At 40.0% G+C, this 24796-nt stretch overlaps 6 protein-coding genes across 6 annotated transcripts; all 6 read left to right on the top strand.

Moving 5' to 3' along the window:
• Positions 1–358: 358 nt before the first annotated feature.
• LOC119491545 (trace amine-associated receptor 13c-like) lies at positions 359–1381 on the top strand. The gene has a single exon (XM_037775686.1). It carries the CDS (start codon positions 359–361, stop codon positions 1379–1381), a length of 1023 nt encoding a protein of 340 aa, XP_037631614.1.
• Positions 1382–5342: 3961 nt separating this feature from the next.
• LOC119491546 (trace amine-associated receptor 13c-like) lies at positions 5343–9224 on the top strand. Its single transcript, XM_037775688.1, has 3 exons — positions 5343–6338; positions 8966–9040; positions 9123–9224. Exons 1-3 carry the CDS (start codon positions 5343–5345, stop codon positions 9222–9224), a joined length of 1173 nt encoding a protein of 390 aa, XP_037631616.1.
• A 606-nt stretch (positions 9225–9830) lies between these two features.
• Positions 9831–10859, top strand: LOC119491547 (trace amine-associated receptor 13c-like). The gene has a single exon (XM_037775689.1). The coding sequence runs from the start codon at positions 9831–9833 to the stop codon at positions 10857–10859; it is 1029 nt and encodes a 342-aa protein (XP_037631617.1).
• Positions 10860–13367: 2508 nt separating this feature from the next.
• LOC119491548 (trace amine-associated receptor 13c-like) lies at positions 13368–14396 on the top strand. The gene has a single exon (XM_037775690.1). The coding sequence runs from the start codon at positions 13368–13370 to the stop codon at positions 14394–14396; it is 1029 nt and encodes a 342-aa protein (XP_037631618.1).
• Positions 14397–16977: 2581 nt separating this feature from the next.
• On the top strand, positions 16978–18006 carry LOC119491549 (trace amine-associated receptor 13c-like). The gene has a single exon (XM_037775691.1). It carries the CDS (start codon positions 16978–16980, stop codon positions 18004–18006), a length of 1029 nt encoding a protein of 342 aa, XP_037631619.1.
• Positions 18007–21776: 3770 nt separating this feature from the next.
• LOC119492119 (trace amine-associated receptor 13c-like) lies at positions 21777–22442 on the top strand. Its single transcript, XM_037776497.1, has one exon. The coding sequence runs from the start codon at positions 21777–21779 to the stop codon at positions 22440–22442; it is 666 nt and encodes a 221-aa protein (XP_037632425.1).
• The last annotated feature ends 2354 nt before the right edge of the window (positions 22443–24796 follow it).

Genomic DNA, 24796 nt, shown 5'->3' on the forward strand with positions numbered 1-24796 from the left:
ATTTGCCATAATAAACAACTAAATTAATAACCAATATGCGTATTATGCTGCGCTTAATATAGAGAGTTGTATTTCCTTTTATTTTATTCTTTTATGTTACTTTTTTTCATGTGATTTTTTTTCTCCTCCCTCTCTCTCTCTCTAGTGGGCCCTCTGCTGGCCACGGGGCCCTAAGCCACCACAATGGTCGCTTATTGGCTGGGCCGGCTCTGCTCTGATTGGATGGCCCAGTATGTCACATTTGTAAGTGGCATCTATGCTGTGTCTTTTGTTATAAAGAAAGATATCACCACTGTCTCCCCCTAGCACAGACTTTTGTATCTGTGTTGAGGTTTTGGCATACATCTTTGGGTTTATGATGTCGTTTGTCCTTTCTCAAGAGCAGTACTGTTTTCCAGGCTCTAATGCCTCGTGTGTTAGAGAACAGTTCAGTGTGGGGACTAAAGTTGCCCTCTATTTGTTGTTTACTTTAGGCATGCTGGTTACCATTTTAGGGAACTCTGTTGTTATTGTGTCAATAGGTCATTTCAAGCAGTTGCATAATCCTACCAATGTGCTTATTTTATCTCTTGCTCTTTCAGACCTTCTTGTGGGTGTTACTGTGATGCCCTTCAGCACCATCCGTACCATTCACGGTTGCTGGTTCTATAGTGATGACTTCTGTATGCTGCACTCCAGTTTTGATATGTTTCTAACCTCTGTCTCTATCTTCCACCTAATTTGCATTGCTGTTGACAGACAACAAGCCATATGCAATCCTCTGCATTATTCTAGGAATATCACAATGTCAGTGGCCTGGATTATGGTGTGTGCCAGCTGGGCTTTGGCTGCTGTCTACTCTTATGGACTACTTTACTCAAAGGCCAATGTAGCAGGGTTAGAGGATTACATTGCATTGATAGACTGCCTTGGCAGTTGTAACCTTCTGTTTAACTCCCTTTGGGGAATCCTGGACAGTATTACTGCCTTTTTCTTTCCCTGCACTGTGATGGTTTGCCTGTACACTAAAATATTTGTTGTGGCTAAAGAGCATGTAAGAAAGATTGGAGATATGAGCAAATGTTCAAATGACAGAGTAGGAGGTGGGTTGATTAAGCAGTCTGAGCATAAGGCTGCAAAGACTCTGGGTATTGTGCTTGGTGCATTCATCTTTTGTTGGATGCCTTTTTTTATAAATTCTATAATTGATGCTTACACTGGTTTCAATACACCTGTTGCCATCTTTGAAGCATCTGTTTGGTTGGGTTACTTCAATTCAACATTAAACCCAATTATTTATGCCTTCTTTTATCCTTGGTTTAAGAAATGCTTTTATCTCATTGTCAGTCTGAAAATATTCACCCCCCATTCTTCAAACATAAAGGTGCATAGCATATTCTGACAAATTTTTGACAGTGCTGTTGAGTATTTTATGGATATATTTGCATTAAGTTTAAATGTCTTTAATCCATACTTGGAAGATGGACTTTTCATGGATGTTTGTGATCTTCTTTCTCCTGCCACTGATCTCTATAACAGCCTCTATATCAGCCAATGAAAGTGTTACATTTTCCCCAGCACAGTGTCTTATTTGCCTGTGACAGACTTTTGGACCTTTTGGTGAGTGAATGTAGTTAAAGAATAAATGGATTGACCACATAAACATTTAATGTTGTTGAGCATTTGATTAGATTGCTATTGTGATAACATCATTACAATTTAGTCAAGTTATTGACTAATCATAATGTACCACCCTATAATAAAGAAACGTTTATGTTATAGACATATGGTTTATGGTGTCTAATATACCTACATAAGAAATGTCATTGTTTTTATGGCATTATACACTTAATAGTGGAGTTACTATGAATATCTGCTATAAATTGTTATGATTTGTCATTGAAACTTTGGTAAATCACAATTTGGCATGCTAATAAAATGAAACAATGATATCAAAGAGAAGTTTTGTGTGTTTCTTCACATTTATCCTGCCTACAGTTTGTGCACTATTTGTATTACATGCAGTTAATTATATGAAATGGAATCAAAAGTGGAAAAGGTCCAAGAAGTGGTTGAAAATAAATGTGTGCAGATCTCGAAAAAGCCTTAGGTAAATATTCATTTAATTAATTAATTTGTTTAAAAAGTCCCATATCTTGTGGAAGTAGTTATCCATCTGTGCCAGATTATCTGCACTTGCACCTTATTTTCATAGCAACATATTGCATATTCTCTGACAGCATTGCACAGCCTATGAAACATATGAAGATAGAGGCCTAGATATATTAAACACATTTTTAGATTACATACGGAGCATGCTCATAAAAATAAACTCTGCTATACATCTCAGCCTGGTCTTATAAGAAAGATTCTCAAAAGCAACTAAATGTAATGCTGGAACAAGAAAACAGAACCTATCAAATATCTCAGACTCAAGCTTGGGGCACACATACAACATCAGGAGCGCGTGGCGTATGCGTGGCGTGGTGGCTGCGCGATACACGCGTCGGGTGTTCACACCAGCTGCGTGTCGGCTGTCTGTCGGCTGTTTGTCTGCTGCTGCTGTCAGCTCTTTCTTTCTACATAGAGTTTGCCTTTTAATGGCCATTTAACTTCATGATAAATGCGATTTATATTTATTTTAGACAGATAAAGGTTGAGAAATGTGTGGTTATTTGTAAATAATAGTAATAATCCACAAATAAAACTCCGTACTATATTCATTCATGGAGCTCTCCAAGTCACTCTATGTTCTAGAACACTGTCCGGCACATATTTTGGAATAAAAGCCTTGTGTTAACAAATGAAGGAATTCTGTCCACAGAAAAAACGCTTGAAGGCTTTTATTTCGAAATGAAAGCTGGATCTGTTGATTTAAACCCTGTACTTTATCAATTCATGGAGCTCTCCAAGTGACTGCAGGTTCCTCATCACTGACTGCTCATATTTCAGAATAAAAACCTTGTGTCAGCAAATGAAGGAATTCTGTCCATAGAAAAAACGCTTGAGGGCTTTCATTTTGAAATTAAAGCAGGAAGTGTTGATTTAAAAATAAGCCTTTACTTTTTTTCATCTCCGTAACATATTCTACAGATAGACCTCGAAACTGTAGTGAAGTCTTGTTGGTATGATGTCAATATACAGTCAATAGATCACCTTCACTGTCTGTTGCTGCTGTGAGACGCAGCTGAGACGCGCGGCTTGCGTCAAAAATAGGCGAGACCTCTTTTCTATAAAAGAGACGCAGCTGAGACGCGCGTCTCATGCGGACAGTGTGGCTGCTCTAACCTGTTAACATGGACGCCGAAATAAAAAACAACAGGTAACGCACGTTGTTTGTGTGTCCACGCTGTCACAGTGTCCCGATTTCTGCCTGTTCTTGTTGTTCTTGGTGCTGTTAGATTGCTGCTAGACTGCCCCGTTAATACAGGTGTGTGCCGGGGAAAAAAACCATTTCCGACCGAAGGGAATGTTGTTTTTGAAATAGTAAACGGCAACAAATATGGCTTGAAGCAGAATATCTTGTATGATAAAAACATGTTGGGAATTTGGCAAAGGACTATATCTATCTTTTCAACATATGACATATGATGAAGTTAAGAGAAGGTGGTATAACGCCGAGGCCAGACCAGCCGCGTTACCTGTTGTTTTTTATTTCAGCGTCCGTGTTAACAGGTTCGAGCAGCCACACTGCCCTGAGAGATGCGCACGCGGCTCGGCTGCGTGTCAGCTGCGTCTCTTCTAGAGATTCGAGGTCTCGCCCATTTTTGACGCGAGCCGCGCACGGTTCACAGCAGTAACAGACAGTGAAAATGATCAGTTGACAGTATTGTAGTGCTCGCAGCTCCGTAGCACGGTTGGCTAGCTAGCTAAATGATGAGGACAAGGTGGCTGAACTTTAACCGAAGAACCGGGTTTTATTACCCTAACATACAGACTAACCCCGGGGTTGGAAGAGTGCCCAAAACAACAAAAGGCTGGTAGCCAAAAATCAGCTCAACTGGCGTAACGTTTTTGGCGTGTCTCTCCCAATTCCTTCTTCCTCCCTCCTCTTCCTCCCACACTCCTTTGCTCTCACTCCCCCCGCCCCTCTTCCTGAACCTGACCTATCCAGCTTATCTAGGGCAACATCTCCCCCCCATGAACTCCCCATGTGTCTCTCTCATGTTAGTCCTGCAGGGTCGCTACAGTATATTGACATCATACCAGCAACATTACTACAGTTTCAATGTCTAGACATCTGTAAAATGTCATAGACAGTGAAGGTGATCTATTAACTGTAGATTGACATCATACCAGCAATATTACTACAGTTTTGATGTCTGTATCTGTAGAAAATGTTACGGAGATTGAAAAGAGTAAAGATTTATTTTTAAATCAACACTTCCTGCTTTCCTTTCAAAATGAAAGCCCTCAAGTGTTTTTTCTGTGTGACAGAATTCCTTCATTTGTTAACACAACGCTTTTATTTTGAAATATGTGCTGGACAGTGTTGTATAACATGCAGTGACTTGCAGAGCTCCATGAATGAATATAGTACGGGGTTTTAATTGTGGATTGTTACTATTATATACAAATAACCACACATTTCTTAACTTTCTCTGTCTAAAATAAATATCAATGACATTTATAATGAAATGAAATGGCTATTATGAAAGGCAAACTATGTAGAAAGAAAAAGCTAGCAGCAGCAGCTACAGCAGCAGAAACGCAGCTGGTCTGAGCACCTGACGCGTGAATCACGCAGCCGCCACCCGCTGTTCATGTGGGTGGTCTGGCCGGGGCGTAAGCCCAAGACCAGGCAGCGTATCTAGAATTACCTCAACCACCCCCCCAAACCCCGCCCCTTATCACAATAAAGTTAAGAAAAACTGTATGACAAAAAATTAAATCAAAATATAAAATTTAAAAAACATGCCTTTCTCAATCTTTATGACTAAACTGATCATAGTTACAGTGTGCTGAGAGTACTGAGGGACAAAAAAAGGGGACAAAGGTCAATAGGCTCTGAAATCTTTCTCATCACACACCATCTGGTTGGACACAACCAAGTACGTCGCACACATCTTCTTCATTTCCAAAATGAAATAATTTTCCTCTTAAAACTATGAATTGTTATTTAGGCCATTGTTGTGCATATTGCAAACATTATAACATAATTATGTCTCTTGGGCTATGTTAATGTATGTTAATAGCAGGCTTTTGATTGGATGTCACAAGGTATCAGGTGATTTGTAGGTGGCCGCTATACTGTGTTTTTGCTTACAAGACAGAGATTTCAGTGTGTTTCTCCCATGGACCTCTCTCTGTTTGGGTTCTGTTGGGTTATGTCTGAGGTTTTGGCATACCTCTTTGAGTTTATGATGCCTCTTGTCCTTTCTCAAGAGCAGTACTGTTTTCCAGGCTCTAATGCCTCGTGTGTTAGAGAACAGTTCAGTGTGGGGGCTAAAGTTGCCCTTTATTTGTTGTTTACTTTAGGAATGCTGGTTACCATTTTAGGGAACTCTGTTGTCATTGTGTCAATTGGTCATTTCAAGCAGTTGCATAATCCTACCAATGTGCTTATTTTATCTCTTGCTCTTGCAGACCTTCTTGTGGGTCTCACTGTGGTGCCCTTCAGCACCATCCGGACCATTCACGGTTGCTGGTTCTATGGTGATGACTTCTGTATGCTGCACTCCAGTTTTGATATGTTTCTTACCACTGTCTCTATCTTCCACCTAATTTGTATTGCTGTTGACAGACAACAGGCCATATGCAATCCTCTGCATTATTCTAGTAATATCACAATGTCAGTGGCCTGGATTATGGTATGTGCTAGCTGGGCACTGGCTGCTGTCTACACTTATGGACTACTTTACTCAAAGGCCAACGTTGCAGGATTAGAGGATTACATTGCATCGATAAACTGCCTTGGCAGTTGTAACCTTCTCTTTAACTCCCTTTGGGGAATCCTGGACAGTATTGCCTCTTTTTTCTTTCCCTGCACTGTGATGGTTTGCCTGTACACTAAAATATTTGTTGTGGCTAAAGAGCATGTAAGAAAAATTGGAGATATGGGCAAATGTTCAAATGACAGAGTAGGAGGTGGGTTGATTAAGCAGTCTGAGCATAAGGCTGCAAAGACTCTGGGTATTGTGCTTGGTGCATTCATCTTTTGTTGGATGCCCTTTTTTATAAATTCTATAATTGATGCTTACACTGGTTTCAATACACCTGTTGCCATCTTTATTTGGTTGGGCTACTTCAATTCAACATTAAACCCAATTATCTATGCCTTCTTTTATCCTTGGTTTAAGAAATGTTTTTATCTCATTGTCAATCTAAAAATATTCAACCCCCATTCTTCAACCATAAAGGTGCATATTCTGATATATTTATGACAGTACTGTTGAGTATTTTATGGATATATTTGCATTTCTTTTCTTTTTAATCCAAACTTGGAATATGGATATTTCATGGATGTTCATCTTTTTTCTCCTGCCACTGATCTCTATAGCAGCCTCTATAGCAGTCAATGAAAGTGTTACATTTTCCCCAGCACAGTGTCTTATTTGCCTGTGACAGATTTTTTTACTTTTTGGTGAGTGAATGTAGTTAAACAATAAAAGGATTAACCACATAAACATTTAATCCCGTTGAGCATTTGATTGTTATTTTACAATTAACATCATTACAATTTAGTCAAGTTGACTAATCATAATGTACCACCCTATAATAAAGAAAATATTACATTAAAGACCTATGGTTTATGGTGTCCAACATGGGTACATAAGAAATTTCATTGTTTTTATGGCATTGTACACTTACTAGTGGAGTCATTATGAATAACTGCTATAAATTGTTATGATTTGTCATTGAAACTCAAGTAAATCACGATTTGGCATGCTGATAAAATTAAACAATGATATCAAAGAGAGGTTTTGTGTGTTTCTTCACATTTATCCTGCTTACAGTTTGCACACTATGTGCATTACATGCAGTTAATTAGATGAAATGGTATCAAAAAGGGAAAAGGTCCAAGAAGTGGTTGAAAATAAATGTGTGCAGATCTCGAAAAAGCCTTAGGTAATGATTCATTTAATTGATTGTTTTAAATTAATTAATTGTTTAAAAAACATACAAATTGTCTGTAAACCAAACAATACCAAATGCATTTTTTTCTTCAATCAAAGCCTTATTTCCACAGTAACATATTGCATATTCTCTGACAGCATCGCACAGCCTATGAAACATATAAATATAGAGGCCTAGATTTTAAACACATTATTAGATTATATGCGGAGCATGCTCATAAAAATAAGCTCTGCTATACATCTCCGCCTGGTCTTGTAAGAAAGATTCTCAAAAGCAACTAAATGTAATGCTGGAACAAGAAAATAGAACCTAACAAATATCTCAGACTCATAGTGTCCCGATTTCTGCCTGTTCTTGTTGTTCTTGGTGCTGTTAGATTGCTGCTAGCCTGCCCTGTTAACACAGGTGTGTGCCGGGGAGAAAACAGTTTCTGACCGCAGTAAAAACATTTTTTTTGAAAGAGTAAATGCCAACAAATATGGCTTGAAGCAGAATATTTCGTATGATAAAAACATGTTGTGAATTCGTGAAATTATATCTATCTTTTTCCAACATATGACGTAATGAAGTGAAGAGAAGATGGTATGAGCCCAAGACCGGGCAGCATATCTTGATTTCCGTGAACGCGCCCCCCCCTTACCCCCTTATCACAAAAAAGTTAAGAAAAACTGAATGAGAAAAAAATTAAATAATGTTATAAAATAAAAAACAAGCCTTAATCAGTCTTTATGAATGAACTGATCATAACTAGTTACAGTGTGCTAACAGTACTGAGGGACAAAAAAAAAGGAAAAAAGAGTCGATAGGCTCTGAAATTATTAAAGTTCACTGGCCAAATGTCTTATAGTTAGTTAACACAGTTGGTCAGAGTATCTTACCAGTGTAATGTTAATTCAGTAAGCTCTGGGTAGAGGGGTAACACAGGCTCACTAACCGTAAAGGTAGTCCATTATCCGGGGCAACGTTCACAGGTTTTTTTATGCACTGCAAGGCCTTCTTCGGGTCATCGAAACAATGTTTATTATCCCCGGGAGCAGTGAAGGATAGAACAGCTGAGTATTCGATGCCGAACGGGATCTTAGCTGTGTGAAGCAATTATTTACCATGGGACTCGGGAACATCATCATGGTCTTCATCTTATTTTAACCTCCAGATACCCAGAGCCTCCTCACATAAAGCATGCCAAGTGTGAAGGTCGTTGAGGCCTCTCAAAATACCAAACCATGACAATTGTTCTTCCACATACATTCATGCTCTGCAGACTGGTTTGCCCCCTTTGATGTCCAGTGGTCCCGTGTAGTTTGACATGAGACAACAGAGGGCCCACAGCTGATCGACCAAACCTGTCATAGAGTGAGGAACAATGCCATCATAGATATATTTCTTCTACCTGCGCTTGGCCCTCTCTACCAAGATTCTCAGACGGGCAACAGCCTGAGTCTTCTGACTGTCCTAAATGGTCAATTGAGGAGATTTCTTCCATGGAGGGGTTATTAGTGTCTCCGCTGTCCTGTTGGCGGCATCCTGCTCCTGTTATTCAGCGCCTATTCTGCACCCTGCCTCGACTGACAGACGGATCATCAGGTGGTAGCCGCCTTTCCTGACCAGCCAGAGCGGCAACACCCATCTGCCCGCTTTCACGTTACAATCAGCTGTCCGTTCGTGTCCCAAGATCACAACGTTCAGTGTCATTTTCACTGTACAACGTAGTAGTTTTAAGCCCAACCATGCCGTTCTTTCTTAAACCTAACTATAGTGGTTTTGTTGCCTAATCCAAAAGTGATGCCAAGGGGCAAATATGTACACCTAAAAAAGAGTGACAACATGAGGCATGACAAAGCGGCAGTATGTGACAAGTTGTGATGAGACCTTGTTAGTCCATCGACATTGCGATCTGGGCATCCTCCAGACCTGCTACACCCATCAGCCCTGCCCCCAGGCCGTCTACCTGAGGTCTCCTGCTCCGCTGCTGTCCAGCCCCCAGGTACTTTGGTAATCGACCCTGCCTCCTGGTTATCCTCCAGACCTGCTCTGTCCATCGACCCTGCCTCCTTGTCGTCCTTCAGACCTGCTACACCCATCAGCCCTGCTTCCACGCCGTCTGTCTAAGATCTCCTGCTCCGCTGCTGTCCAGCCCCCAGACACTTTGGCTACGCTCGAATTTCTGACCTCACTAGGTCAACCACCACATAAGATTCTTGTCTCCACATTGATTAATCTTTTTCTGCTACGTCCTACGTCCTGGTGTTATGAAAATGAGATGGTGTCCTGATTGTTCAGCTAGTGCCAGGCAACTTTAGATTGTATGCTGCTCATTACCTGGTGTTTGTCAAAATGTTCCACCTTTTCCTCCTGTATTAATGTTTGTATGTGTTCTTTTAGCATCTCCAAATGAGGGCCATATTCACAGGATATCCTTGAAATTGTCTTTGTCCTCACACTATCTGGTTGGACGCAACCAAGTATGTCGCACACATCTTCTCATTTCCAAAATGAAATTATTTTCCTCTTGAAACTATGAATTGTTATTTAGGCCATTGTTGTGCATATTGCAAACATTAAAACATAATTATGTCTCTTGGGCTATGTTACATGTATGTTAATCGCAGGCTTTTGATTGGATGTCACAAGGTATCAGGTGATTTGTAGGTGGCCGCTATACTGTGTTTTTGCTTACAAGACAGAGATTTCAGTGTGTTTCTCCCATGGACCTCTCTCTGTTTGGGTTCTGTTGGGTTATCTCTGAGGTTTTGGTATACGTCTTTGGGTTTATGATGTCGCTTGACCTTTCTCAAGAGCAGTACTGTTTTCCAGGCTCTAATGCCTCGTGTGTTAGAGCACATTTCAGTATCGGGACTAAAGTTGCCCTCTATTTGCTGTTTACTTTAGACATGCTGGTTACCATTTTAGGGAACTCTGTTGTCATTGTTTCAATAGGTCATTTCAAGCAGTTGCATAATCCTACCAATGTGCTTATTTTATCTCTTGCTCTTGCAGACCTTCTTGTGGGTCTCACTGTGGTGCCCTTCAGCACCATCCGGACCATTCACGGCTGCTGGTTCTATGGTGATGACTTCTGTCTGCTGCACTCATGTTTTGATATGTTTCTTACCACTGTCTCTATCTTCCACCTAATTTGCATTGCTGTTGACAGACAACAGGCCATATGCAATCCTCTGCATTATTCTAGTAATATCACAATGTCAGTGGCCTGGATAATGGTGTGTGCTAGCTGGGCTTTGGCTGCTGTCTACTCTTATGGACTACTTTACTCAAAGGCCAATGTAGCAGGATTAGAGGATTACATTGCATCGATAGACTGCCTTGGCAGTTGTAACATTCTCTTTAACTCCCTTTGGGGAATCCTGGACAGTATTGCCTCTTTTTTCTTTCCCTGCACTGTGATGGTTTGTCTGTACACTAAAATATTTGTTGTGGCTAAAGAGCATGTAAGAAAGATTGGAGATATGAGCAAATGTTCAAATGACAGAGTAGGAGGTGGGTTGATTAAGCAGTCTGAGCATAAGGCTGCAAAGACTCTGGGTATTGTGCTTGGTGCATTCATCTTTTGTTGGATGCCCTTTTTTATAAATTCTATAATTGATGTCTACATTGGTTTCAGTACACCTGTTGCCATCTTTGAAGCATTTGTTTGGTTGGGTTACTTCAATTCAACATTAAACCCAATTATTTATGCCTTCTTTTATCCTTGGTTTAAGAAATGCTTTTATCTCATTGTCAATCTAAAAATATTCAAACCCCATTCTTCAACCATGAAGGTGCATATTCTGATATATTTATGACAGTACTGTTGAGTATTTTATGGATATATTTGCATTAGGTTTAAATGCTTCTGCTATTTCTTTTCTTTTTAATCCATACTTGGAAGATGGATATTTCGTGGATGGTCATCTTTTTTCTCCTGCCACTGATCTCTATAGCAGCCTCTATAGCAGCCAATGAAAGTGTTACATTTTCCCCAGCATAGTGTCTTATTTGCCTATGACAGAATATTTGACTTTTTGGTGAGTTAATGTAGTTAAACAATAAAAGGATTAACCACATAAACATTTAATCTCGTTGAGCATTTGATTAGATTGTTACTGTGATTGTTATTTTACAATTAAAATCATTACAATTTAGTCAAGTTGACTAATCAATAATGTACCACCCTATAATAAAGAAAATATTACATTATAGACTTATGGTTTATGGTGTCCAACATAGGTACATAAGACATTTCATTGTTTTTATGGCATTGTACACTTACTAGTGGAGTCATTATGAATAACTGCTATAAATTGTTATAATTTGTCATTGAAACTCAAGTAAATCACGATTTGGCATGCTAATAAAATTAAACAATGATATCAAAGAGAGGTTTTGTGTGTTTCTTCATATTTATCCTGCTTACCGTTTGCACACTATGTGCATTACATGCAGTTATTTACATGAAATGGAATCAAAAAGGGAAAAGGTCCAAGAAGTGGTTGAAAATAAATGTGTGCAGTTCTCGAAAAAGCCTTAGGTAATGATTAATTTAATTAATTAATTTGTTTAAAAAGTCCCATATCTTGTGGACGTTTGTAACCCATCTGTGCCAGATTATCTGCACTTTGTTTCTATATTTATATGTAATTTAGATAAAACAGCAAATCATTGCTAACCAACCTCAGAGGCAGGAGCGGAGTGAGGGGCTGGCTTCTGGGGCTCCAGCCCGGGATGTTTCAAAAGCCCCGAACATTTTATGTTTTTAATAGGGATGCAAATTTTAAGCAATTTCCTTAATCGGTCATTGGTAACACTAACGATCAATCAATTGATTAATCGTTATTGAACAAACATACAAATTGTCTATCAACCAAACAATACCAAATGCATTTTTTTCTTCAATCAAATCCTTATTTCCCCAGTAACATATTGCATATTCTCTGACAGCATCGCACAGCCTATGAAACATATAAATATAGAGGCCTAGATTTTAAACACATTATTAGATTACATGCGGAGCATGCTCATAAAAATAAGCTCTGCTATACATCTCCGCCTGGTTTTATAAGAAAGAGTCTCAAAAGCAACTAAATGTAATGCTGGAACAAGAAAATAGAACCTAACAAATATCTCAGACTCACAGTGTCCCAATTTCTGCCTGTTCTTGTTGTTCTTGGTGCTGTTAGATTGCTGCTAGACTGCCCCGTTAACACAGGTGTGTGCCGGGGAGAAAACAGTTTCTGACCGCAGTAAATGTTATTTTTGAAAGAGTAAATGCCAACAAATATGGCTTGAAGCAGAATATTTCGTATGATAAAAACATGTTGGGTATTTGTGAAATTACATTTATCTTTTTCCAACATATGACGTGATGAAGTGAAGAGAAGATGGTATGAGCCCAAGACCGGGCAGCATATCTTGATTTACCTGAACGCCCCACCCTCCTGCTTATCACAATAAAGTTAAGAAAATTTGAATGAGAAGAAAAGAAAATAAAGATATAAAATAAAAAAACAAGACTTTATTAGTCTTTATGAATGAACTGATCATAACTAGTTACAGTGTGCTAACAGTTAAAGCTAAAGTTCACTGGCCAAATGTCTTATAGTTAGTTAACACAGTTGGTCAGAGTATCTTACCAGTGTAACGTTAAGTCAGTAACACAGGCTCACTAACTGTAAAAGTAGTCCATTATCCGGGGCAACGTTCAAAGTTTTTTTATGCACTACACATAAGATTCTTGTCTCCACATTGATTCATCTTTTTCTGCTACCTCCTACATTGCTGTGGTCTTATGAAAATGAGATGGTGTCCTGATTGTTCAGCTGGTGCCAGGTAACTTTAGATTGTATGCTGCTCATTACCTGGTGTTTGTCAAAATGTTTTCCACCATTTCCTCATGTATTAATGTGTGTATATGTTCTTTTATCATCTCCAAATGAGGGCCATATGCATGGGATATCCTTGAAATTGTCTTTGTCCTCACACTATCTGGTTGGAAACAACCAAGTATGTCGCACACATCTTCTCATTTCCAAAATGAAATTATTTTCCTCTTGAAACTATGAATTGTTATTTAGGCCATTGTTGGGCATATTGCAAACATTATAACATAATAATGCCTCTTGGGCTATGTTAATGTATGTTAATAGCAGGCTTTTGATTGGATGTCACAAGGTATCAGGCGATTTGTAGGTGGCCGCTATACTGTGTCTTTGCTTACAAGACAGAGATTTCAGTGTGTTTCTCCCATGGACCTCTCTCTGTTTGGGTTCTGTTGGGTTATCTGTGAGGTTTTGGTATACGTCTTTGAATTTATGATGACTTTTGGCCTTTCTGAAGAGCAGTACTGTTTTCCAGGCTCTAATGCCTCGTGTGTTAGAGAACAGTTCAGTGTGGGGACTAAAGTTGCCCTCTATTTGTTGTTTACTTTAGGCATGCTGGTTACCATTTTAGGGAACTCTGTTGTTATTGTGTCAATAGGTCATTTCAAGCAGTTGCATAATCCTACCAATGTGCTTATTGTATCTCTTGCTCTGGTTGATCTACTAGTGGGTGTCACTGTGATGCCCTTCAGCACCATCCGGACCATTCACGGCTGCTGGTTCTATGGTGATGACTTCTGTATGCTGCACTCATGTTTTGATATGTTTCTTACCACTGTCTCTATCTTCCACCTAATTTGTATTGCTGTTGACAGACAACAAGCCATATGCAATCCTCTGCATTATTCTAGGAATATCACAATGTCAGTGGCCTGGATTATGGTATGTGCTAGCTGGGCACTGGCTGCTGTCTACTCTTATGGACTACTTTACTCAAAGGCCAATGTAGCAGGGTTAGAGGATTACATTGCATCGATAGACTGCCTTGGCAGTTGTAACCTTCTCTTTAACTCCCTTTGGGGAATCCTGGACAGTATTGCCTCTTTTTTCTTTCCCTGCACTGTGATGGTTTGCCTGTACACTAAAATATTTGTTGTGGCTAAAGAGCATGTAAGAAAAATTGGAGATATGGGCAAATGTTCAAATGACAGAGTAGGAGGTGGGTTGATTAAGCAGTCTGAGCATAAGGCTGCAAAGACTCTGGGTATTGTGCTTGGTGCATTCATCTTTTGTTGGATGCCCTTTTTTATAAATTCTATAATTGATGTCTACATTGGTTTCAATACACCTGTTGCCATCTTTGAAGCATTTGTTTGGTTAGGTTATTTCAATTCAACATTAAACCCAATTATCTATGCCTTCTTTTATCCTTGGTTTAAGAAATGCTTTTATCTCATTGTCAATCTGAAAATATTCACCCCCCATTCCTCAAACATAAAGGTGCATATTCTGACAAATTTATGACAGTACTGTTGAATATATTATGGCTATATTTGCATTAGGTTTAAATGCTTTTGCTATTTCTTTTCTTTTTAATCCGTATTTGGAAGATGGATTTTTCATGGATGTTTATCTTTTTTCTCCTGCCACTGATCTCTATAGCAGCCTCTACAGCAGCCAATGAAAATGTTACATTTTCCCCAGCACAGTGTCTTATTTGCCTGTGACAGACTTTTGGACCTTTTGGTGAGTGAAGGTAGTTAAACAATAAAAGGATTAACCACATAAACATTTAATCCCGTTGAGCATTTGATTAGATTGCTACTGTGATTGTTATTTTATAATTAACATCATTACAATTTAGTCAAGTTGACTAATCATAATGTACCACCCTATAATAAAGTAAATATTACATTATAGACCTATGGTTTATGGTGTCCAACATAGGTACATAAGAAATGCCATTGTTTTTAAAGCATTATGCACTTAAAGGGACTGTTTGTAACTTCTTACACGTATAAATCATTCCGGGTCAGTGTCCCATGCGCGCTCGCATGTGGCTACGCTGTTCAGACAAGACTCCAACACAAACTACACGGAAGCACCAAAACTGCATAGTTATATCTAGTGAAGCCAGTCTTGCAAAAGAGTGTTGGCCGCGGTCGGAGGACGCGGGGGAGACCGTAGCTTTGGTCTCCAGGACTGGAGTCTCTGCTGTACTCTGCTCCTCTGCCTGCCTGCCTTCACTCACACACTGCGCTCGTTCTGGCTATTTAGCTCCACTCTCACATGCATACGCGCACACTACACACTGCAGGAGAGTAAGTAGCTCTGAGAATATCTAGTAAATGTGCAGTGGACGTTTGTGCAGAAATAAATGCTGCAGCTCCTCCAGACCAACAGAGGTTTCCCATGTCTTGTGAAGTGGCGACCAAAACTCCGGTGTCTCCCCTGTTCCCTCCGGCCACGGTCGGGAGGCTGCGGCAGGAAAAGCCAACACTAGGATTAGCAGTGATTCATGGAGAGACCTTCATCTGGTCAGCTAACAATACTGCCAAGCAGGTGAAATATAGTGATATTGTGGTTTTAGCTGACGTGTGTCGACTCACTGTTTTGAGCGATGCTCGTTCATGTCTATGTAGAGCGAGCACAAGCACAAGCCTGATGCTGACTTTCGTTGACTTAACGGCCACAGGTGTCGCTGTTAACAAGCATTTCTGATTCTTACAAACAGTCCCTTTAATAGTGGAGTTAATATGAATAACTGCTTTAAATTGTTATGATTTGTCATTGAAACTCAAGTAAATCACGATATAAATGACAAAATAAAATAAATGTGTGCAGTTCTCGAAAAAGCCTTAGGTAATGATTAATTTAATTGATTAATTTGTTTAAAAAGTCCCATATCTTGTGGAAGTAAGTTACCCATCTGTGCCAGATTATCTGCACTTTGTTTCCATATTTATATGTAATTTAGATAAAACATCGAACCATTGCTAACCAACCTCAGAGGTAGGAGCGGAGTGAGGGGCTGGCTTCTGGGGCTCCAGCCCGGGATGTTTCAAAAGCCCCGAACATTTTATGTTTTTAATAGGGATGCAAATTTTAAGCAATTTCCTTAATCGGTCATTGGTAACACTAACGATCAATCAATTGATTAATCGTTATTGAACAAACATACAAATTGTCTATAAACCAAACAATACCAAATGCATTTTATTCCTCAATCAAAGCCTTATTTTCACAGTAATATATTGCATATTCTCTGACAGCATCGCGCAGCTTATGAAACATATAAAGATAGAGGCCTAGATATATTAAACACATTATTAGATTACATGCGGCGCATGCTCATAAAAATAAGCCTTGCTATACATCTCAGCCTGGTCTTATAAGAAAGACTCTCAAAAGCAACTAAATGTAATGCTGGAACAAGAAAACAGAACCTTACAAATATCTCAGACTCACAGTGTCCCGATTTCTGCCTGTTCTTGTTGTTCTTAGTGCTGTTAGATTGCTGCTAGACTGCCCCGTTAATACACATACAGATACAGATACATCTTACATTGCTGTGGTGTTATGAAAATGAGATGGTGTCCTGATTGTTCAGCTGGTGTCTGGTAACTTTAGGTTGTATGCTGCTCATTCCCTGGTGTTTGCCAAAATGTTTTCCACTGTTTCCTCCTGTCTTAATGTGTGTATGTGTTCTTTTAGCATCTCCAAAAGAGGGCCATATGCACAGGATATCCTTGAAATTGTCTTTGTCCTCAAACACCATGGTTGGACACAACCAAGTATGTCGCACACATCTTCTTCATTTCCAAAATGAAATTATTTTCCTCTTGAAACTATGAATTGTTATTTAGGCCATCGTTGTGCATATTGCAAACATTATAACATAATTATGTCTCTTGGGCTGTTACATGTATGTTAATAGCAGGCTTTTGATTGGATGTCACAAGGTATCAGGTGATTTGTAGGTGGCCGCTATACTATGTCTTTGCTTACAAGACAGAGATTTCAGTGTGTTTCTCCCATGGACCTCTCTCTGTTTGGGCTCTGTTGGGTTATCTGTGAGGTTTTGGTATACGTCTTTGAATTTATGATGACTTTTGGCCTTTCTGAAGCGCAGTACTGTTTTCCAGGCTTTAATACCTCGTGTGTTAGAGAACAGTTCAGTGTGGGGACTAAAGTTGCCCTCTATTTGTTGTTTACTTTAGGCATGCTGGTTACCATTTTAGGGAACTCTGTTGTCATTGTTTCAATAGGTCATTTTAAGGAGTTGCATAATCCTACCAACGTCCTTATTTTATCTCTTGCTTTTGCAGACCTTCTTGTGGGTGTCATTGTGATGCCCTTCAGCACCATCCGTACCATTCACGGCTGCTGGTTCTATGGTGATGACTTCTGTCTGCTGCACTCATGTTTTGAAATGTTTCTAACCTCTGTCTCTATCTTCCACCTAATTTGCATTGCTGTTGACAGACAACAGGCCATATGCAATCCTCTGCATTATTCTAGGAATATCACAATGTCAGTGGCCTGGATTATGGTATGTGCTAGCTGGGCTTTGGCTGCTGTCTACACTTATGGACTACTTTACTCAAAGGCCAACGTAGCAGGGTTAGAGGATTACATTGCATCGATAAACTGCCTTGGCAGTTGTTACCTTCTCTTTAACCCCCTTTGGGGAATCCTTGACTGTGTTGCCTCTTTTTTCTTTCCCTGCACTGTGATGGTTTGTCTGTACACTAAAATATTTTTTGTGGCTAAAGAGCATGTAAGAAAGATTGGAGATATGAGCAAATGTTCAAATGACAGAGTAGGAGGTGGGTTGATTAAGCAGTCTGAGCATAAGGCTGCAAAGACTCTAGGTATTGTGCTTGGTGCATTCATCTTTTGTTGGATGCCCTTTTTTATAAATTCTATAACTGATGCCTTTACTGGTTTCAGTACACCTGTTGCCATATTTGAAGCATCTGTTTGGTTGGGTTACTTCAATTCAACATTAAACCCAATTATCTATGCCTTCTTTTATCCTTGGTTTAAGAAATGCTTTTATCTCATTGTCAATCTGAAAATATTCACCCCCCATTCTTCAACCATAAAGGTGCATATTCTGACAAATTTATGACAGTACTGTTGAGCATGCTATTTATATATTTGTATTAGGTTTAAATAAATGTTTGTAGTTCTCGAAAAAGCCTGGGAAATTATTAAAGTTCACTGGCCTTATAGTTAGTTAACAGTTGGTCAGAGTATCTTACCAGTGTAATGTTAATTCAGTAAGCTCTGGGTAGAGGGGTAACACAATGTTAACCACATAAACATTTAATCTCGTTGAGCATTTGATTAGATTGCTACTGTGATTGTTATTTTACAATTAACATCATTACAATTTAGTCAAGTTGACTAATCGATAATGTACCACCCTATAATAAAGAGAATATTACATTAAAGACCTATGGTTTATGGTGTCCAACATAGGTACATAAGACATTTCATTGTTTTTATGGCATTGTACACTTACTAGTGGAGTCATTATGAATAACTGCTATAAATTGTTATAATTTGTCATTGAAACTCAAGTAAATCACGATTTGGCATGCTAATAAAATTAAACAATGATATCAAAGAGAGGTTTTGTGTGTTTCTTCATATTTATCCTGCTTACAGTTTGCACACTATGTGCATTACATGCAGCTAATTACATGAAATGGAATCAAAAAGGGAAAAGGTCCAAGAAGTGGTTGAAAATAAATGTGTGCAGTTCTCGAAAAAGCCTTAGGTAATGATTCATTTAATTGATTAATTTGTTTAAAAAGTCCCATATCTTGTAGAAGTTTTTAACCCATCTGTGCCAGATTATCTGCACTTTGTTTCTATATTTATATGTAATTTAGATAAAACAGCAAATCATTGCTAACCAACCTCAGAGGTAGGAGCGGAGTGAGGGGCTGGCTTCTGGGGCTCCAGCCCGGGATGTTTCAAAAGCCCCGAACATTTTATGTTTTTAATAGGGATGCAAATTTTAAGCAATTTCCTTAATCGATCATTGGTAACACTAACGATCAATCAATTGATTAATCGTTATTGAAAAAACATACAAATTGTCTGTAAACCAAACAATACCAAATGCATTTTTTTCTTCAATCAAATCCTTATTTCCCCAGTAACATATTGCATATTCTCTGACAGCATCGCACAGCCTATGAAACATATAAATATAGAGGCCTAGATTTTAAACACATTATTAGATTACATGCGGAGCATGCTCATAAAAATAAGCTCTGCTATACATCTCCGCCTGGTCTTATAAGAAAGAGTCTCAAAAGCAACTAAATGTAATGCTGGAACAAGAAAACAGAACCTAACAAATATCTCAGACTCATAGTGTCCCGATTTCTGCCTGTTCTTGTTGTTCTTGGTGCTGTTAGATTGCTGCTAGACTGCCCCGTTAACACAGGTGTGTGCCGAAGAGAAAACTCTTACTGACCGCAGTGAATGTTATTTTTGAAAGAGTAAATGCCAACAAATATGGCTTGAAGCAGAATATTTCGTATGATAAAAACATGTTGGGAATTCGTGAAATTACATTTATCTTTTTCCAACATATGACGTGATGAAGTGAAGAGAAGGTGGTATGAGCCCAAGACCGGGCAGCATATCTTGATTTACCTGAACGCCCCACCCTCCTCCTTATCACAATAAAGTTAAGAAAATTTGAATGAGAAGAAAAGAAAATAAAGATATAAAATAAAAAAACAAGACATTATTAGTCTTTATGAATGAACTGATCATAACTAGTTACAGTGTGCTAACAGTTAAAGCTAAAGTTTACTGGCCAAATGTCTTATAGTTAGTTAACACAGTTGGTCAGAGTATCTTACCAGTGTAACGTTAAGTCAGTAACACAGGCTCACTAACCGTAAAAGTAGTCCATTATCCGGGGCAACGTTCAAAGTTTTTTTTATGCACTACACATAAGATTCTTGTCTCCACATTGATTCATCTTTTTCTGCTACCTCCTACATTGCTGTGGTCTTATGAAAATGAGATGGTGTCCTGATTGTTCAGCTGGTGTCCGGCAACTTTAGGTTGTATGCTGCTCATTCCCTGGTGTTTGCCAAAATGTTTTCCACTGTTTCCTCCTGTCTTAATGTGTGTATGTGTTCTTTTAGCATCTCCAAATGAGGGCCATATGCACAGGATATCCTTGAAATTGTCTTTGTCCTCAAACACCATGGTTGGACACAACCAAGTATGTCGCACACATCTTCTTCATTTCCAAAATGAAATTATTTTCCTCTTGAAACTATGAATTGTTATTTAGGCCATTGTTGGGCATATTGCAAACATTATAACATAATTATGTCTCTTGGGCTATGTTACATGTATGTTAATAGCAGGCTTTTGATTGGATGTTACAAGGTATCAGGGGTCTCATGTATAAACGGTGCGCACGTACTAAAATGTTGCGTACGCTGTGTTTCACGCTCACACCAGGATGTATAAAAATCAACGTGGCGTGAGAATGTGCGTACCGTGCCGCAAACTCTTGACCAGTCGTGAGAATGTGCGGGCCGTCCTACAAACTCTGTCATTTGGCAGCGTCAAACTACAAAGTGCTGAAACTCGCCAAATGTGTAAAAATAATTTTTCCACTCAACTTACTGAGCTTTATTTATGATGTTGGATAAAAAAAACCCCACATATTTCTTAACTAGTTTGCGCATAATGTTTAACATCAGAAAGGCACAACAAAAACATATTTAAACTAATTTCCCAGAGATGACATGCCTTAACCACCGTGCCAAAAACAAAATCGCATGCTGCACAATGTGGCAAACCACCGTGGTGAGCCTGTGTCCCCTGGAGCTACAGATGGATGAACCGGACCCTGGCACACCTAACAATGAGCCAAATGCAGCAGCTATACGGCGCTGTTTAGATGAGATACACAGAATGTAAAGCAACGAGGTGAGTTGAGACAAACATTTATTTTTCAACAAGGTCTTTTAATATATGACTTATCCCACCAAGAACCTCATTCATTCTTTTTAATTCGTTGCATATATATATATATATATATATATCCTTCATTGTATTGACAATCTCTCTCTGTGACTCCAGCACAGCTTATAGTATATATTTAGTGAGGACGCGGCCAGACCGGCGCCCCTCAGCAGCCGAGGCACGGGGCGCAGCTGACCGTGCGCCTTCGGAAGCCTTCGGGAGCCTTCGGGAGCGCACGGTCAGCTGCTGTGGAGACGTTGCGTTTGTTACTGGTTCCTGATGAAAGACCATCAAATAAAATATGTTTTCTAGCTTCCACCTCAGTAACAAACATTTCAATTTCACACTCTGTGAAATTCTTCTTTTTTGTTCCTTTTCCAGCGTGATTTGCCGTTGTTATTTGGACAATAAGTGACAGCATGGCGCGTGTTTATAGTCATTTGCATAGTTATTAATGGGAGGAGACAAGGCGGACCAAGTGGCACGTGCAGCTGCGCTCAATTTCACGTCAATTGGGATGTATAAAGGAAAGGTGCGCAGGAACAGGCGTACGCACGGTTTTATACATGTGAACATTTCTGTGCGTACGTACTTTTCCAATTTTGTGAGTACGCCATCTTCCAGTGTGAAAGCTGCGCAGTCTTTTATACATGAGGCCCCAGGTGATTTGTAGGTGGCCGCTATACTATGTCTTTGCTTACAAGACAGAGATTTAAGTGTGTTTCTCCCATGGACCTCTCTCTGTTTGGGCTCTGTTGGGTTATCTGTGAGGTTTTGGCATACGTCTTTGAATTTATGATGACTTTTGGCCTTTCTGAAGAGCAGTACTGTTTTCCACAGTTCAGTGTGGGGACTAAAGTTGCCCTCTATTTGCTGTTTACTTTAGGCATGCTGGTTACCATTTTAGGGAACTCTGTTGGTAATTTCAAGGAGTTGCATAATCCTACCAACGTCCTTATTTTATCTCTTGCTCTTGCAGACCTACTTGTGGGTGTCACTGTGATGCCCTTCAGCACCATCCGTACCATTCATGGTTGCTGGTTCTATGGTGATGGCTTCTGTCTGCTGCACTCATGTTTTGTAATGTTTCTTACCTCTGTCTCTATCTTCCAACTAATTTGCATTGCTGTTGACAGACAACAAGCCATATGCAATCCTCTGCATTATTCTAGGAATATCACAATGTCAGTGGCCTGGATTATGGTATGTGCAAGCTGGGCTTTGGCTGCTGTCTACTCTTATGGACTACTTTACTCAAAGGCCAATGTAGCAGGGTTAGAGGATTACATTGCATCGATAGACTGCCTTGGCAGTTGTAACCTTCTCTTTAACTCCCTTTGGGGAATCCTTGACTGTGTTGCCTCTTTTTTCTTTCCCTGCACTGTGATGGTTTGTCTGTACACTAAAATATTTGTTGTGGCTAAAGAGCATGTAAGAAAGATTGGAGATATGAGCAAATGTTCAAATGACAGAGTAGGAGGTGGGTTGATTAAGCAGTCTGAGCATAAGGCTGCAAAGACTCTAGGTATTGTGCTTGGTGCATTCATCTTTTGATGGATGCCCTTTTTTATAAGTTCTATAACTGATGCCTTTACTGGTTTCAGTACACCTGTTGCCATATTTGAAACATCTGTTTGGTTGGGCTACTTCAATTCAACATTAAACCCAATTATCTATGCCTTCTTTTATCCTTGGTTTAAGAAATGCTTTTATCTCATTGTCAATCTGAAAATATTCACCCCCCATTCTTCAACCATAAAGGTGCATATTCTGACAAATTTATGACAGTACTGTTGAGTATGTTATTTATTTATTTGCATTAGGTTTAAATGCCTTTGTTTTTATTTTAATCCAAACTTTAAATAAATGTTTGTAGATCTCGAAAAAGCCTGGGAAATTATTAAAGTTCACTGGCCAAATGTCTTATAGTTAGTTAACACAGTTGGTCAGAGTATCTTACCAGTGTAATGTTAATTCAGTAAGCTCTAGGTAGAGGGGTAACACAGGCTCACTAACCGTAAAAGCAGTCCATTATCTGGGGCAACGTTCAAAGGTTTTTTTATGCACTGCAAGGCCTTCTTTGGGTCATCGAAACAATGTTTATTATCCCCGGGAGCAGTGAAGGATAGAACAGCTGGGTATCCGATGCCGAAAAAGATCTTGGGATGGGACTCGGGAACATCATCATGGTCTTCATCTTATTTTAACCTCCAGATACCCAGAGCCTCCTCACATAAAGCATGCCAAGTGTGAAGGTCTTTGAGGCCTCTCAAAATACCAAACCATGACAATTTTTCTACCAAACACATTCATGCTCTGCAGACTGGTTTGCCCCCTTTGATGTCCAGTGGTCCCGTGTAGTTTGACATGAGACAACAGAGGGCCCACAGCTGATCGACCAAACCTGTCATAGAGTGAGGAACAAGGCCAACATAGATATACACTGATCAGCCATAACATTATGACCACTAAGAGGTGAAGTGAATAACATTGACTATCTTGTTACAATGGCATCTGGCAGTGGGTAGGATATATTAGACAGCAAGTGAAAATGTTTGTCCTTGAAGTTGATGTGTTGGAAGCAGAAAAAATGGGTAAGCGTAAGGATGTGAGCGACTTTGACAAGGGCCAAATTATGATGGCTAGACGACTGGGTCAGAGCATCTCCAAAACTGCAGCTCATGTGGGATGGGCGGCCAAGGTTCATTGATGCACGTGGGGAGTGAAGGCTGGCCCGTGTTTTCCAATCCAATAGAAGAGCTACTGTAGCTTAAATTGCTGAAAAAGTTAATGCTGGTTCTGATCGAAAGGTATCAGAACACACAGTGCATCGCAGTTTGTTGCGTATGGGGCTGCGTAGCCGCAGACCGGTTAGGGTGCCTATGCTGACCCGTGTCCGCCGCCAAAAGCGCCTACAATGGGCACATGAGCATCAGAACTGGACCACGGAGCAATGGAAGAAGGTGGCCCGGTCTGATGAATCACGTTTTCTTTTACATCATGTGGATGGCAACGAGTTCCAGGTGTTGACTCTGCCTCCAAATTCTCCAGATCTCAATCCAATCGAGCATCTGTTGGATGTGCTGGACAAACAAGTCCGATCCATGGAGGCCCCACCTCACATCTGACAGGACTTAAAGGATCTGCTACTGATAGCTTGGTGCCAGATACCACAGCACACCTTCAGAGGTCTAGTGGAGTCCATGCCTCGACGGGTCAGGGCTGTTTTGGCGGCAACAGGGGGACCTACTCAATATTAGGCAGATGGTCATAAGGTTATGGCTGATCGGTATATTTCTTCTACCTGCGCATGGCCTCTCTACCAAGATTCTGGATGTCCTAAATGGTTAATTGGGGAGATTTCTTCCATGGAGGGGTGATTAGTGCTCTGATGTCCTGCCACCGGCCTCCTGCTCTGCTCTCTTGTTGGCGGCCTCCTGCTCCTGGTATTCAGCGCCTATCCTGCACCCTGCCTCGACTGACAGACGGATCATCAGGTGCTAGCCGCCTTTCCTGACTATGGCACCGCCCTCCAGAGCGGCAACACCCATCTGCCCACTTTCACGTCACAATCAGCTGTCCCTTTCGTGTCCCAAGCTCACAACGTTCAGTGTCATTTTCACTGTACATCGTAGTAGTTTTAAGCCCAACCATGACGTTCTTTCTTAAACCTAACTACAGTGGTTTTGTTGCCTAATCCAAAAGTGATGCCAAAGGGCAAATATGTACGCCAAAAATAAAGTGACATCATGAGGCGTGACAAAGCGGCAATATGTGACAAGTTGGGATGAGACTTTGTTGGTCCATCAACCCTGCCATCTAGGCATCCTCCAGACCTGCTTCACCCATCGGCCCTGCACCCAGGCTGTCTACCTGAGGTCTCCTGCTCCGCCGCTGTCCAGCCCCCA

This window comes from Sebastes umbrosus, chromosome 7 (assembly GCF_015220745.1).
Source record: "Sebastes umbrosus isolate fSebUmb1 chromosome 7, fSebUmb1.pri, whole genome shotgun sequence".
Taxonomy (NCBI): domain Eukaryota; kingdom Metazoa; phylum Chordata; class Actinopteri; order Perciformes; family Sebastidae; genus Sebastes; species Sebastes umbrosus.

Bases quoted from the DNA above. Each gene is read 5' to 3' on its own strand.
- LOC119491546 (XM_037775688.1), top strand. From the start codon at position 5,343: ATGCCTCTTGTCCTTTCTCAAGAGCAGTACTGTTTTCCAGGCTCTAAT. The intron at 6,339-8,965 runs GTGCATATTCTG...GGCATCCTCCAG, and splicing joins CCCATTCTTCAACCATAAAG to ACCTGCTACACCCATCAGCC. The intron at 9,041-9,122 runs GTACTTTGGTAA...GTCGTCCTTCAG, and splicing joins CGCTGCTGTCCAGCCCCCAG to ACCTGCTACACCCATCAGCC.
- LOC119491549 (XM_037775691.1), top strand. From the start codon at position 16,978: ATGACTTTTGGCCTTTCTGAAGCGCAGTACTGTTTTCCAGGCTTTAAT.
- LOC119491545 (XM_037775686.1), top strand. From the start codon at position 359: ATGTCGTTTGTCCTTTCTCAAGAGCAGTACTGTTTTCCAGGCTCTAAT.
- LOC119491547 (XM_037775689.1), top strand. From the start codon at position 9,831: ATGTCGCTTGACCTTTCTCAAGAGCAGTACTGTTTTCCAGGCTCTAAT.
- LOC119491548 (XM_037775690.1), top strand. From the start codon at position 13,368: ATGACTTTTGGCCTTTCTGAAGAGCAGTACTGTTTTCCAGGCTCTAAT.
- LOC119492119 (XM_037776497.1), top strand. From the start codon at position 21,777: ATGCTGGTTACCATTTTAGGGAACTCTGTTGGTAATTTCAAGGAGTTG.